This window comes from Nanorana parkeri, unplaced genomic scaffold, assembly GCF_000935625.1.
Source record: "Nanorana parkeri isolate BGI_ZX_2015 unplaced genomic scaffold, ASM93562v1 scaffold483, whole genome shotgun sequence".
NCBI lineage: Eukaryota > Metazoa > Chordata > Amphibia > Anura > Dicroglossidae > Nanorana > Nanorana parkeri.
Window position 1 is genome coordinate 541,598 of NW_017306751.1, and position 16,620 is coordinate 558,217.

General features: G+C 39.2%; 1 protein-coding gene across 1 annotated transcript in view; it reads right to left on the minus strand.

Annotated features, from left to right (window-relative positions):
- Positions 1-1,097: 1,097 nt before the first annotated feature.
- The window catches only part of ME1 (malic enzyme 1), a 196,685-nt gene continuing 181,162 nt past the window's right edge, over positions 1,098-16,620 (minus strand). The window contains exons 10-14 of the mRNA XM_018560861.1: positions 11,643-11,748; positions 11,417-11,559; positions 9,370-9,543; positions 2,456-2,554; positions 1,098-1,293 (exon numbers count right to left, since the gene is read on the minus strand). Of these exons, the coding sequence (XP_018416363.1) occupies positions 1,126-1,293; positions 2,456-2,554; positions 9,370-9,543; positions 11,417-11,559; positions 11,643-11,748 (690 nt within the window). The 3' untranslated portion in view covers positions 1,098-1,125. The remainder of the gene's footprint in view (positions 1,294-2,455; positions 2,555-9,369; positions 9,544-11,416; positions 11,560-11,642; positions 11,749-16,620) is intronic.

Here is a 16,620-nt window from a genome sequence, read left to right on the forward strand (position 1 = left end):
GTCAGTGATGTAAGAGGAGGCGGGCACCGCCTCCTCCATTCCGTACACCGCCCTCATCTGCCGCAGCGGCTGGCTGTCACTAACACAGCTCTGCAGCGGCTATGAGGAGAAATGCGCTGTGGCCGCTGCTGAGCTGTGTCTGTGACAGCCAGCACCCCCACATGCCATAGCGACCCAGGCGGCCCTGGCCGGGCGCCCCCGTGCCCGGGCCCCATAGCGGCCGCCTGGGTTGCTATGGCGATTGTTACGCCACTGGACGCTGGACAGTTTATGTCATTAAAGATGTAATTGTAGATGATCATTAGGTTTGCTGCTATGTACAGTGTGTGTGTACTTTCTTGTTATGAAAGTCATGAATGCCTTAGGACCGCATGTAACTGCCTTCTGACCCTGGCTGCCTTCTGACCAAAAGTAGCTTTTCAGAAGTATATGTGGAACTCTATATTACTGAATATGGGTGAATGTGGAAAGGTGGTCCAAAAAGTGAACTCCCCTTTAATTTCTAACATACTGTAGGTTATGATTGGTGTGCACCTACCTTTTCTTTATAATATACAAATATCTCCTCCGTAATTGTCTACTTGACTAATTCAATAATCTATAATAATGAATTTCACCTTTCACTGGTCCCACAATATCCTAATGTTTAAAATGACCTCATCAAATTCCCTTATGATGAAATTCATTTTTCACTGGACTCACATTTTTTTGATGTTGCAAATGACCTCATAATATTCCCTTATTGATAAATGTACCTTTCATTGGCCCTACAATACCCTGATGTTTAAAATGACCTCATCAGTGACTGTACTTTGCACAGATAAATGAAGCAGGGGAAGTACGGGAAGGCAAGCACAATTGTTTCCTAGTTTGTCATTACCTGTTTTTGTGTTGGTTAAATTAAGTATAATGAATGTCAAAAATAGTTTTGCTATTAAAAAATTATGGTGGAAAAAAATTAATAACAAATGATAATACAATTGTAATCACTGCACTATATTTTTATTTAAAGGGTGATTTACATAATTAATTTTCAATGTAAAAATCAATACAAAATGTTTTCACACAAGTAAGCTTTTAAAAGTATTATAAGGATCTCCTTCCACCATTGTGCTACTGATGAGTTTACAGTGTGACCGTCTGAACTTTCATAGCTTCATCTGGCCAGGAGTAGGAATCCTCCACAAACTGGTCATACTCAGTACTGTACATATGAGATCGGACAAATGCCTCCTTATCTGAAGGTTCCGGAAAGACAGACGCTGTGTTATGTTTGTACGCATTCTCTACAATCTGTAAGGAGACATAATAATAATAATCCTTAACAGAAAATCTGTCATATCCAAGAATGATCTATGATATTTGCCATGGATTAATCAGTCGTACAGACACTGGGAAAACAGCCAACAGCGGTACTGGTACATTTATCAAATGGTTTATTTAAAAATGATCCAGTGTTCTGGAACATATGTTAAGGGGTTTATTTACAGCTATGTCATGTAAAAATTAGATGGGGTTTCATTTCACGAAATCCTACTGGTCCTGCAATCATAGTATGTTGTCTAGATTTTCAATAATTTTAAATGGATGTTTTATGATTTCGTTTTCTTTATATCCTCATAAGTGAATGCAGGTACACAGCTGCATTAACATGGGTATGGTGACACAAAAACCCCAGTATTTATAGGGCACTCTCATGCCAACTCCCATGCCAACTTATCAGAAGTATTCCATTCTCTACTTGAAGTTCTTTTCAAAATCCTTATGTACATGAAGAGTGGCTTTATATTATTTAGAGGGAAGGTCTGAGCCCTTTGATATGCAGCCTGCATGTTTAAATAGCCCTATACTCTGTAGATACTGATCATTTCATGTTGCAAGACACATATTTTGCAGATTGGAAGCTTTTTTTTTATTTTAAGAAGGCAGGCATATCCCAATGATGCAAGATCTTGATTGGGTAAAATTTTATAGTGATGATTATAGTGGATGAGTACAAACAATCTAAACCCCTTAAGAAATATATTACTGTACATTTGTACCACAATATTTTTGCAATAGATGGTGGTATAGTATATTCTAAGCACAAAGGGTGTTTGACGTGGCACCTATTTCCTTGTGTGCCAATTCACTTCACAATGCCAGAGATACATTCTTATAGCTTTGATATGCAGTGAATAATTGTAAAGTGGACATTAAAATGACAGCATCTTCCGATTAGGTACAGAGCCTCGTACCTTGATTTCCAACTCTTGTCTGCTTCCATGTATAACTGACAAGGAGAGCACCAAAATAACCTTGGTACAGTTTTCCCTAGTGATATTTTAGAGGTGTACATGATATACTTCTCAAACAACAACCTGTGGTTTATAATATATCAGCATTTCAATAACCAGTTTAATATTTATTAAACCCTTATAATATCTACATAATAATTAGTAATAATGCAGCTTACCTTGACAGCTATCTTAACTGAGACTTCCTTTATTGTTTGCAAAGGTGGATACAAACGTCCTTCTTTCAAATGTTCATCTGAAACTTGATCAGCTATGATCTATAAATAAATAAAAACAATATATGAAAAAAAGCTCTAAATGCAAATGGAGACAAAGGAACAACTAGTGCACACAGTAAGGCCTGGTTCACACCTGAACGTTTTGTAGCGCGTTCAACGCTCGACTAACGCTCTACAAAACGCTCAAACATCTAAATCCCATTGTATTCAATGGGTCTGGTTCACACCTTGCCGTATTTCCGCCCGTCCGAACGCGATACAAAACGGCCTACGCCCAAAGAAGTACATGTACTTCTTTGGGGCGTTTTGGTCTCGCGTTTCCATTGGGATACAGCCAAGTAGCCCTCGGAAACGGGCGTTTGTCACGCGTTTTTTTACCGCGAATCGCGGTAAAAACGTGCGACGTGAAACGCGCGACAAACGCACATATTCAATACGCCTAGGTATGAACCCAGCCTTACGCAACCATAAGAAATGATGCATACATAGAGAGTTATTCACAAAGCTGCCAAAGGGAGCCGAGTTAATAAACCAGCCGAAGTGAAGTGAGTTAAACACATTCTGCTCAATACGGCTGATCTCAGCCGTACATCAGCTGCCTTTGGCTGCACTTCAGTCTGTGCTGGACTTCGACTCAGCCAATCCAATATCTGGATCGGCTGACCTGAAGCTCCGGCAGCTCACTCGCTGCCATTTGCCCCTTTTCACATAGGGGGCAAACAGCAGTGAGTGAATAGCCAAATGCCGCCGAGCACCTCCATGGTATCGGGCAGAATAGAAAATCAATGAAAAGTGTTAAAAAAAGTTGAAAAAATATTTAAAAAATGTCAATCAATAGTAAAAATAAAAAAGAAAGTTTTTCTAAAAAAGAAAAAAAAACAATTGGGCAGAACTAGCAGTAACAGTTACAGTAACAGTAACAACGGTTTCCTATTGGTCGGCACCTGCTAGAGTCTTCTAGCAGGTCCTGTCCAATGAATAACAACTGGGTGGACCGGCCGTGACGTCACGGCCGGCTCTGCCCAGTTGATTTTGTTTAATGACAGTTCAGTGTCCCCAGGTTATTTGGGGACGCTGATCTGTCAATACAACTGGGCGGAGCCAGCCATTCGCCCCGCTTCGGCTGACACTTCGGCTCAGACGAGCCGAAGCAAATGCCTTTGGCATGGCTGAGCTGCTCGGCTGCCTTCAACTGCTGTACGGGCTATTGTGAATAACCCACACAGCAGCCCTTCGGTTTGACTGAATCAAAGGCCTCCGGCGGCTGAAGAGAGCCAAAGCATCATCCGAAGCTACGGCTGGATTCTTCGGCTCCTTTGTGAATAGCCCCCATAGTATTGAAACTGTAGGACCTCACAAACCTGTTTCTGAAAATGAACCTCATTACAATCATTATGCAGTGCTTAGTACTTGTCTTTCTTTGTGTTAACATGTAAAACAATGTGAAGCTTATGAAAACAAGATCTGTTTCTCCTCATTTTCATAGGCATATATACAGTAACTACCATGACTATTGCAATCCATACTATAATAACTTCTTACTGTCTGCCAGATATTTTAGGTTTTACAGCCTTTAACAGGTAATTCAGTTTGAATAAAAGCTCAACAGATGTTTGCTAATAATTACCAGAGGGCCAAGTCAGTTTATATCTTCAAATCAATACTTGTTTTATTGAAATAATAATGTATATAAAAAAAGGAAATAGTCACAAAGCGCAGTTAGGGTATTTTAATTTACATATTTTAGTGTTGTATTTCCTGTTGCACACTTTTATGGGAACATTCCAGGATCAGTAACTAAGGGGGGAAGGTGGGAGAGTTCTTCTTGCAAGGTTCATGTATTTTTGAGGCCCAGATTTTTTTCTTTCTAGTTTTGGATAGAATTGAAAGGTTAGGTTTTCTTGTTTTTGCTTTTAATGCATCCCTTTGGATTGCTTTCCTGTCACTTTCTGTTCTGGAGTCACAACAGGAAGTAAGTAAACATTTCTCCACAGTGAGCTGAATCTCCTTCTAAGAGAGTGTTCACTACTTTTCCATTCAGAGATTTCCCCTTACTTCCTGTTCTGATGAGAAATGTAAAAGTTTGGCTTTCCCATCCCCTTCTTCCCCATTGATAGTGGTCACCAGGTCAAATAGAGAGGGTGAATCTCCCCAGTAGAGATAGCAATAAAAACCTGATAGACAACCTAACCTAACCATTGCACACCCTATCCAAAACTAACAAAAAAGTTTACCCTTTAGATATTTAGATATAATGTAAATGTTTTACTTTTTTTTAAAAAGAGAACTATGGGGTAACCTTTTTATCCCATAGTTCTCATAAGGGTCATGGGAGGACATATTGTAATGTCCTCCCGTGACCAAAAGCTCAGTATATAGCGAGCTATTGCTCACTATATACCGAGATCGCCGCAGCCAGGACGGATCCTGACAATGCTGTCGAGATCCACCCAGCTGCGTGAGTGACAGCGGGCTCTGCCCTCTGCCAATCTAGAGGTAGAACCAGCTGTGCCCACCCCCTCCCTGTCTGTTCCTCCACTCATCGCTGCAGGATCGGTGTGGGGAGGGGGGAAATCCCTGCGGGGTGCGGTGACTGTCAGTCTCTGCAGGGAGATGATCGGAAAGTGAGTGAGCGACGGTATGCTTGCCTGTGCAGTTCTAATTGTTTCCAAGAACCACCCACACTCCTTACAGTCTGCAACCTTCCAATGGTGGTGGTGCTCATGGTGATCACACGGATGGTGCCGTGCATCCCTTCATCAGAGCCTTGCATCCCTTCATCATGGCGCTGTGCATCCCTTCATCAGAGCCACATAGTGACTTTGTCACTATGTGGCTCTGATGAAGGGTCCCTGGGAGGTCCCGAAACACTAGCTTCAGCTTTTAATGACATGCTGTGACATTCTTCAATACACATATCAAAGAGATATTGAATTCATCTGTGTGTGTGTGTGCTGGTGACCTGTTGAGACTATCCTGCCTGTGCAGTTCATCACCTTTCCCAAGAACAGAGAATTTTAGCTGAACCAATTGGTTCTCTATGACAGAACTGTAGGGCAAGAGAGTCTGTGGGCACTCTACTGATCCATGCATGCCTGCCAACCTTTTTCAATGACCATTCTTAGAGGGAATAATACTTCTATGTGCTCTGACAAACAAAAAGGTAAACACACATCTCTTTAGTTGCCTGATTATTATTAAACTGTAAATTGTTTTGTTATGCATTACAAATTTGAAGCCACAAAATGATTAATTTATTTACAGATGGCTGCAAAAGGTACTTTAAAGGGTAACCATCAGAATAGCATGGACGTTTACACTGCTCACTTGTTTTTTAAGATGCAGGCTTCACGGCTGTCTTACTTTTTCCTGCTGAGGTCTGTGGTCTGAGACTCCACAGTGAATGAAATCAGGGTAAAGATAACTGTTCTAGAGCTTGTAAACAATGTCAGCTCCCACGTTTCTATTTCCACAGGCCATGCAGGGCAAAGCAACAGCTTCACTTCAGTGTGCCCCTTCACCCCCTACCTGCTTATACTCACCTTTCCTTAGCTTCCCTGCTGTTCTGTTCTTCCACTGTGAGGAGAAGATGCTTTGTTTAAGCTCCAAGTTGCTTTAAACTGAGCTTACATGGTGCTAACTCCTCAGCTCCTCCCACCTATACCCTTCCTTTACTTCCCCACTGATTCATTTAGCCACCTAGAGTGATAAGATATACTCCATACTTTCAGGTGAAGGGTATGTGTCTCTTTCCCCATTCCTCCCACAATGTATCTCTAAATGCCTGAACAGCCAATTAATTTGCTTGAACGCGTGGGGGAGGTGACATATGTGAACCTGTTGCTTTGCCTCGCTTAGTTGAAGCACAGATTCACCCTAAATATAATTACTAATCAGATCTGCCAATGTCTCTGATCCATACACAGTTTGAATACACTATGCAAAATGTATTCTGGAGCTGCCATATTTGAATAGACTCAGCCTTCATGTATGGAATTTATTTCTTGTTTTTATTCTCTTCTGCCTATTAAGTCTCGTGAGATTTCAGACACACCAAGATCTTTGTGCAGCCAGGGTTGGGTATATTTTAGTCTGGGGAGCCTCAAGATTTTGGGTGCCGTGACTGAAATGCTGATTTAGGTTATCGCTGTTGCTACATCTTAAAGAAAAGCTGTATTGAGCGAAAGGCTGCTATTGTTGGAACAAGCATGAAGATTGGGAAAGTCATCAGGAAGCAGATCAAAAAAGATTCAGGACCCCTAATATGCAAACATGTTCTGAGCCAGTGGTAAGACAGTACTGTAGCCAATTGGATCACCATGATAGCAGGGAACTAGCATTTTCAGAACAGTCAATAATGGCAGCCATAAATGCTTCCAAACCAAAGGTTTTTCTAAATACTGTTTTTAAATATCACAAGCAAGGAAGATATATCTAAAATCTAATATATAAACTGTGCTTAAATGGATGGATACAGAAAATACTACAACTGTATATAATGAATCTAGGATATACCTAAGCAAATCCATTTGTAACAATTAATAATCACTACTAGCAGCTGCAGAAGTGGGGATTAGATGCATGAATGTGAGAGCAGTTTATGTACTTCCTACCCCTGCTTGTACCTGAAAGTAGCTTTGTCCTTTCAATTCCTCATTTCTCTCTTGTATCATATAACTGATTATGAATGACTGTTAGTAACAAGCCATGAGGTTGTATGAGATCATGCTTTGTCACCTCTCTCACTTTTGTGATTAAAGTAAGAGTTCATTTATTGTCAGCAAGACAGGCTAATACTCAGGTGTTCACTTTCTAAAGCCAAATAAAACAGGGAGCAACTTTGATTTCAGTTGATAAATGTAAGGTATTTCAAGCTGTAATACCTTCTAATTGCAGACAATTTCACAGTGATGACAGGCTATGTTCCCTGTTTTTATTAGTTTTACCAAGCAGAACAAAAATGTCAAGGATTTTATGAACTAATAAAACAGTTTTGGCACTGTTACCTGGATTCCCAACTAACTGTATAAATAATCCCATAAAAAAATGTAATCTATGCTGTAAAGACGCCAAGATGTGCACGTGCTGCATATCATTAGCTGAAATTCCACAGAGCAATGAAAAATGTACAGAAAACTAATTTCTGAATTAGTAAGGTGCACTTTGGTTTATTTACTAAAGGAGTAGAAGCTGTTCACTTTAAAAAGTGCATGCAAAGTAAATAGTGTTTAGTTAATATGCCCACTTATGTATTAAGAAAATTAAAAAGGGGATTTAAGGCAACAATTTTGGTTGATTGCAGTGAACATAGCTTCATTTAATCAACTAAGCTCTGTAAACATTAAGTTTATTTAATATATAGTCTTTATTCCATTAGTAAATCAACTCCAAAGGGTCCATGGGTATTGGGACTGTGATACATAATGGATTCTGTTGGGATGATTAGCTTTAATAATACAGGTTTGTTGGTATAATTAGCTCTAATACAGGTTACAAAGCATAACAATAAAAATGTAGTACCAAATACTTTTTTACCATGTTTTTTTGCAAATCTGAAGCAAATTTGTGCGGGCCGTGCAAAAAAAAAGTTTCCAGCTGAAATGGCTGAAATGGTTGGTCCTGCTGGCACCACCCGGTTTGGTTAGAAAACCCAATCAGCTTCACCTTTTCTGCACATAGTTCAGGTGATTGCAATAGATTGCCATGTTTGATGAGCATATTTCATGTTATGATCATTATCTATGCTTGAACCGTTATCCATGCATGCGCACTATGTTTGAGTACATGCACTAAATGCTTTGTATTTGTGAAAAATAAAAGTCTTTTGAAACTAAAAATAAAAGAAAAGCCAATCAGCTGCAGCCACTGGGGAATTTATCAAAACTGGAGCAGACAAAAACAGGAGCAGCTGTGCATGGCAACCAACCAGTTTCTCCCTTCAGTTTGTTCAGTTAAAGTGACATTAAACCCTCAGATTTTGTAACATAAAACAATAGTGTAATGTGTGCCTTACTGTAATCCATGGTTGTTTCCCTTCTCTTTGCTGCTCTTCCTTTTAAATCTGTAGCTGTTCTCATGCTGGACAGAACTTCTGTTTTGCAGCAGACTGCCTTGTCTCTGGAATGGCTACATGGTGTCTGTGTGAAGGTTCACAACCTGAGCCAGCACTACAGGAAGAGGCACTCAGCTGCAAAGGGAAGTTCTCCCCAAGCATGAGAAGACATGAGGATTTAAAAGGAAGAGCAGCAAAGAGAAGGGAAACTACCATGGATTACAGTAAGGCACACATTACAGTATTGGTTTATGTTAAAAAATCTGAGGGTTTAATGTCACTTTAAGATTTGAAAATGAAAAAAAGAAAGTGATGGGTTGCCATGCACAGCTGCTCCAGTTTTTGTCTGCTCCAGTTTTGATAAATTCCCCTCATAGAATAAAGACCGCAATACAATAAAGGCTTCATGCTGATTTCAAATGGACTGAACTCCTGTTAAACTGTGTTCATACAATGTCTAAAACTAAACCAAAAACAGATATTTAAGCCTGTGAGAGTTTTTGTAGATATTCCATATTAATGTGTTCATGAATGTGTGCTAGTGTGATAGTAAACCTCTTTCTGCAGATAATATAGTGAATTGCAGACAGACCTAGTTCCTGAAGCTTAGGGAGTTTAAATCCACAACCATAATGGAATTACTTGCTGGTAAAATGGAAAATAACACATGAAGTCTCTGCAGGGTAAGCATGTATCCAATGTGTTATGATTGTAAAATGTTATTAGAATGAAATATAGTTGAAATGCATGGCCTGAATTGCAGTTTACAGTGACCTCTCATCTTACTCCTGGTGCTTCTTACCTCAGCAGTGGCCAGAAAAACATCATCACTTATGTGCCTCATGCCACATGCAACAACACCAAGGGCCACACCTGGGAACACATAGGAATTGTTTCCCTGCCCAGGATAAAGTGTTCGTCCATCTGGAAGCGTGACGGGATCAAAAGGACTTCCACTTGCAAAAATTCCACGGCCCTGTGTTTAAGAAAAATATCATTAGACGATGGAGTGCTTAGATTACTTGTTCTTCTGACTGTCATGTTTATTAACTGGCAAAAATTATTTGTGTGCACAAAGCTACTTAATTGCGGACTGCAGTGGAAAATTAGAAAGAGGAAAAAAACATGCATTTATAATCATTTCTTTAGTTTCTGCAAACCTGGGGAGTCTTACAGTTGAGGTGGACATGAGTTTTAACTATGAATCATTTTTTAAACAGCTAAATGGAAAGAATATGTTACTGTGTATTTCATAGTAATTGATTTGCTAGGATACGATTAGCAATCTGGAAGATTCTGCTGATTGTCAGATGGGCACACATGTGGGAGAGTATTAATGATCTGGTATGAGCTGTACAATGCTGACATAAATTGGATGCCTCAGCTCCACCCTATTATTCATTTCCTGGTATTTAGGCAAATTATTTTGATGAATTTCTTTGTTCTGTGGATGGCAAATGGTGGAGTTTGCAGCAGCAAGGACCAATTTACCAGGACCCAGAATTCTGTATTAAAGATACCCGGTCAACAATCAAAAATGCAGGTAAAGGAGAGAAAAATCGAAAATGTTAATTGCTTGGTTGCAGAGTTTTTACTTTCTACAAACTATTTGTTGTTCACTTGCAATACGTCTTTAAACCTTCTAGCAGATTTGACTTCTTCAGGAAGAGTCAATTCCCTAGAACAGCCCCCTCCATCCTTGCATGTCATAGCCCTCCTCTCTTCTACGAGTGTCTAAATACTCTATGTGCTAGCCTAGCTCCTCTGCCCCTCACCTCCCTACACAACCTTTTTATGTAGTTGCTGGTGGAGGAGTAATGGAGAGTACTATAGTGTCACCAGGATGACAACTCTAAGTCTGCAGGGGCTGCTGAGATCACATCCAAGAAGGCAGCACACAACAGTAAATTCAGGGCCTTTTGATGTCTACACTAGGGTGACTTTTACAGGTAAATAATACACATAAATATTTTAAATACATATGTAATATTATAGGAATAATGTTGTTGAAATGCATTGTGTATAGACTACGAGGCTTATTTAGAAGTCACCTCTGTCACTATGCAATAAAATGAGAGTAGAAATAGTCTAGAACAGTATTATATATAGGTAAGGCTGTTGGAAAAAAATGACTATGGAAATATGGTGAAATAACAATTGCGCCCTTTTGTAAATAGTCTCTCATGCATTCTATTTTGCTCACTGAGAAAAACTACATATTTATGAACTAGTTCCAATAAGTTATTATGGAGGACAGTGTGCTAACATAGGTTTTCCCCTCCACTGCCACTCATAGTAGCTGTGCCAAGCTACTATTGATGAACTCACTGCTTCAGCAAACCCACTTGCTCTATCCTTGTGCCTTGCATAATAATTGCAGGAAGAGGCGGAACTGCACAGATCGTGTATATTGTTTGCTCTAATCAGAAATAAAGGTAGGGACTGAAGGACCAGTATGCATGTTGAGAATATGTTTCATACTGCGTAAAGGAAGATGCCCTGTGGAAGACACAGCGGTGGGTGATGTTCTTGTTACTCAGTGCTCACAGAATTCCCTTGGAGAATGAACAACAGAGTGCAACACCACGTAAGGTAAAATCACCCAAATTTGTTTAAGTGAATGTTTGGCTGTGGCAAGGCAGGTGTTTCCTAGAGAGAGGTATTTGATCTGACAACTCTTGTAAGACACACATGCAAGCTCTTTGTGTTTTTTTTTTTGACTGTTCCTGTAAAATTCAGTTCATTTTGTGACCTATAAAATGAAATACTAGACTAATAGTGATAGATTCCATTTGCTGCTCAGTGGAAAGTTGAAGCAAAGGACTATAATAGGGACCAGGTGTTCTTACCTCAGTCAGGGCATAACACTGTTCTGCAGTGCACTCTGCTTTACTTGTTGGATTGCTGAGGGCGAATATAATTGGTTGGTCATTCAAAACAGCCATGTCTTTCAAAATCTGCTCAGTAAAAGCTCCAGCAATAGCTGCAACGCCTAAAAAATAAGCAATGCTATAATAAATATGACCATGTAATACAGAACTAAGAAAGTGTCTATAACTAGAGTTAACATATCACCTATTAAAGCTGTTGGTTTGATATCTTTAACAACATCTGCCAGACTCTTCATTTCCTTGTGTGAATGGGCAAAGCGCTCCTTTTCATGGGTAAGAGAAGACCTACCCTGTAAGAAAGAAATGCGTGAATTAAACAGGATTGTGCTGGTGCAACTGCACATGTTCTTCTGTGACCCCCATTCCTCATAACTATATTCTTGATGCTGGTGCTCTAGCTAGAATTCCATTCACTGTAGGTTGCATAATAAAAGCTCATGTCACAGTTCTTACTTTTTATGCTCGTCATATTGGAGAGTAACTTAAGGGCCCATTCACACCAAGATCGGACCAGGCAAACGTAAGTCAACTGAGGTCCGTTGACTTGCAATTTAAACTTCTGTTGACTTGTTTTGTATTTTTTATTTTTTTTAAATTAATTTTAATTAACATGTCCTGAGTGGACAAACTTATATGTATTTTTTTTTACTTGCGTTTCTTTAACATCCTTTTTTGACATTTTGTGTCGCGATGAAAAAAACTAGAGCATGCGCACTGCAACGCAGCAATGTGAACTGGTCCCATTCACACCCATACATTTTTCGGGTTACCTTCTGTTGGCATCCATTGACATCTGTAGAAAAACGAGTGCTAACAGATGCTAAAGGATGCCGTATGAACGGGGCCTAATCCGTTATGTAGTTTGTAATCAATATTAGCGGAAGGAAAAGCCAGTGGACAACTCGGAAGAAAAGGCAAAGGTGTGAAAGATATCAAAAGTGGAGTCATCATCAGAGGTGGAGACTGCAGCTGTGAAGCATCTATTTGTTCTAATTGTTACTACTCACATCTCTTTAGTCTGTCCATGTGTTTGTTTTGCAGTAAAAATCAAGAGGTTAATCTCACACTTCTAAGAAGCTATCAAACTCTTATATAACAGCCCTGTTTACGTCATAAGATATCCTGACATCACAGCTAGACATGCTTAACTGATGGTTCAAGATTTGATTGGAATCAATTAAACTTTATATTAATTTAACTATAGCAGCAGAGCACATCTAGCATACAGTCTGATATCTCTACAGCAAGAAAGTCATGAGAAAGGGTCCCCTGACATGTTAATGGAAGCCTATTTGTCCGTCAAGATCAAGTGGATGATTGAAGTGTACAAAACAAATGGACCCCCTCTCAAAATACCAGCCCTGTGCTGTTGGGCACCCTCCATTGCTGGTCAGCTTCCTTGCACCCCTTTTTTAAAAAGAGTTATTATTGCACTGTATTCTGAAACCTGTCTATAGAGAAACTCTGGGGTGCAGATATCTCCCACATCTTTATACTGCAGTTTCCAGCAGGACTGATGAATGTATACAAATTTATTATAGCAGAGGTTATGAGATTCTGAGAAATTTGTATGCTCCATGTTCTGTTTCATTGAGGCACAGGAAACATACTTGTAAAACACTTGCTATGTGGTTACTAGGTCAATATGCACTATGACCTGGTATCTTTTTAGTGAAGTGCCATGTTTTAATAAAATCTGTAATGAGAAAGAAGAACAGCAAATAGTGGATCCAGACCCTGAAATAAGGTTAAAATAAAGAATACATAGATTGAGGGAACTGGGAGGTTTCCTTATTCATTTATGTCTAATGGAAATTGTATTTTGAAGATAAAGTTAAATAATTTTTATTAACAGGTAAAAAGTAGGTTAAATTATTGAAATACAGCGTGTGTTTTAAGTGAGCAGCTGAATTGTTTACATTATAATATAAATGTTTTTTTAACATATACATTTTTTAAAATAATTTATTGATATTTATACTTGCCATTAAATTGCTTTAGATGTATAATAAGACTGAAATTCAAGCATTAAGCTAACCAGTCAAACTTTTAATATTCCAGCAGATGGCACTACAGCCTGATTGGTGGTATAGCTATGGGCAAATACACTGTACATTATGCCAACAGTTACAACATATTCAATAATAAACATAACTTTCAATATTTATGTTGCAGCTTGGAAATTTCACCAGAGGTATAATCTTAGCCAGAAGTACAAAGTTCTACGAGATTCAATTTACTTATAAATATTTTCTGGTTTATAATCCTAATTAACATTAGGTGCATTTTTTTATAGTACAACTTTACACACCATACAATGTAAATACACAGGAGACTATATGATCTTAATTGCAGAGGAATTAATGACTTTCATCTCTACCATTTATTTTTCTGTGCATATCACGAATTCATTACTTTACTCTCTGTACCATAATTGTACCCATGTGCCCATTTGGTGACGGCAAGTGCAGGAATAAATCTTATTAATATACAAGTCTCCGGGTCCCGCAGCTAATTTAAAAGGCTGAAACACATAAAACTCATGATAGTTCATTTGAAAGATCTATTTATATATTTTTCAGAACTTTATATCCATTATTTATGTAGCACTGATATATTGATATTACAATCATTGATCAATAGACTTCAAAACGTACAGTTTTTGCACAATTTTGCACCTAACAACTTTCTTCTCCCCTTTAAACTAGCGTTGAATTGGCTACAACAAAAATGCTTAAGCACAAAAGACATGCACAAAAACAAGCAAGAAAACTGACCAGAGACTCTGACATTGAAGTGTGAATGGGGCTAATGACTCTCCAATATACTAATGGCAACTTTATTTGTACTTGGCCCCACCACCTGGTCACTGAGGCTGTCCAAAATGAGGATGGATCAACAGTAAAATATGAGAGCCAAAACGGGACAGAGCCAAGCGCAACTCTGGGAACTGGATTTGTTCTTTGTATACACAACTCTAGGCAGTTCTACCTGGTAGCCGGCAGGGTAGTGTCTGCTATAAATGTCTGCCAGCAGTTTAGGAGACTTAAAGTGACACTAAACTCAGAAGTTAATTTTAAAAATGCATTTAAGTATCTTAAAACAACAACAAAAATGTATCTTATTTGGGCATCACTCAGCTGTAGATCCTCAAATCATCTCTGAGTTAGTGCTGACACTGTCTTCCTTCTGGAGGGTGGCTACTTTTGTTACCCATGGTCCCTGTGTGCATTGTAAAGTAGCCACCGCTCCAAGCTCACTCCTGTGATGGACTACTATTTCACATTTAGCTTACTAATTTGTATTGAGATTGTAGTCCGTCATGGGAGCAAGCTTGGAGAGGTGGCTACTTTTCAACACACACAGGGACCATGGGGAACGAAAGTAGCCACCCTCCAGAAGGAAGGACAGTGTCAGCATGAATTCAGAGAAGATTTGAGGATCTACAGCCGAGTGATACACAAATAAGATACATTTTTGTTAAAAGTTAAGGTACTTGAATAGATTTTTAAGATTTAACTCCTGAGTTTAGAGTCACTTTAAGGGGTACAGAGGTTCACTTAAAGAGATGAATGTAGTTATCCATTGGGCTAAAAGACAGCAAGACCCCCAAAAAAGCACATATTTCATTGTCTTTTTGCTGGAGACATCATTAGTCTGTACAGAAGCATTGACCTTCTCTTCATTATTTAGTGGAGACTGAAGATTATCAAAAGGAACTAATATTACTCAATGATATAGGTATAGGTGATATAGGTTTGCCATGGGCCCTGCATTTTGTTAAGATGGCCCTGGATAATAGTAAATATTCATAGGTAATTTCAATATACAGTTCTATCTTACATGCTAAAAGAAGAAAATACCCATCATTCTTGTTCCACTATCTGAAAAGTGGAATTTGTACACTGCAAACACGTATTTTGATTGTTTAACTGATCTAGCAGTTACTTTCATATTAAGCTGTAATACAAGCACTAAACTGACTTTTATTTAATTTGTACTTAGCAATGCCCAATGCCAAATACACAGTTTACCAGATTATAAAGTCATCATAGCTGATAGAGAACTGCACAGCCTGGAATTGTGCTATCCAATGGAAAACTGAATTGATTCTCCACATGACTAGCAGCAAGTGGGTGGCTTCAGAGGATTTCTGCCTATACCCAGCATTGATGGCCTTCAGGATCTAATTAAGAAGTTTCCAGTCTCCAACTGTTACAAGATATGGTACATTAAATTCTTAATATGGAAAAGGAAAATATTTCTACTTGGGTAAAGGACTTTCCAGTGTGTTGCAAAATGTATTAAAATAATAAGAACCACGCTAATGAGACAAATAACACCTTATATGTTTTGTTCAGATGCAAGGAATTTTATATGGTCATATAAAGAATTTAAAAGTCAGGACCCTGGTTATTTGGTCTTATCTCTCATTGTAACCCTGATCTGACATTTTTGTGGCCGTGCACATGCAGTTTTAGTTATATACAAAATGGAGGTTTTACTGGATACATTTGACTGGATATATTCATGCATCAGAACAAAAGCTTGTCAAGAAAAAGTGTCTTTGCTATTTACATTAGTTGTGTAAAAGTATTTTTTTCTTAATATATTTAGTCCGGGCCATCTTTACTGCAGGGGAAAAGGGGCCCACTGCAGCCATACCTCTAACCTGGAGCGGCAGGCAAGGGAGCAGACTGGCTGAGGCAGAGGCAGACTGGGCAACGGGACTGCCGGGATTGTTGATAGCCAGCCATTTCTCACAGAACGCCAGCTCTAGTGTAGGTGTTTTGGACCTGCTCACAAATTTAGATCGGATCAAAGCTTTCGTACTTATATCTGCCGCCTGGCCTGATTCAATAGAGTATACTCTCACAGAGAGGAAATGAATATCACACCAACTCCAATCAGTGTAAAATCAATGGCATTTTGTCATAATCATACTTAACCACCTCCATTACATAGGTAGCTGTCTGAGGGCGTGATTGGCAGGTGGTGGCAGTCAAATCTATAGGGCACACAGAACGGAGACGCATGGCCGGAACTAAAAGAAAAGAGGAGCCGAGTGGCCGGATGAGGAAGGAGCCCCTGCCGATCGGTGAGTGCTGAGAGTGGCCGATGCTGGCTGTGGAGTCCTAAGTTTATTGCGTTGCAGGGTTCTG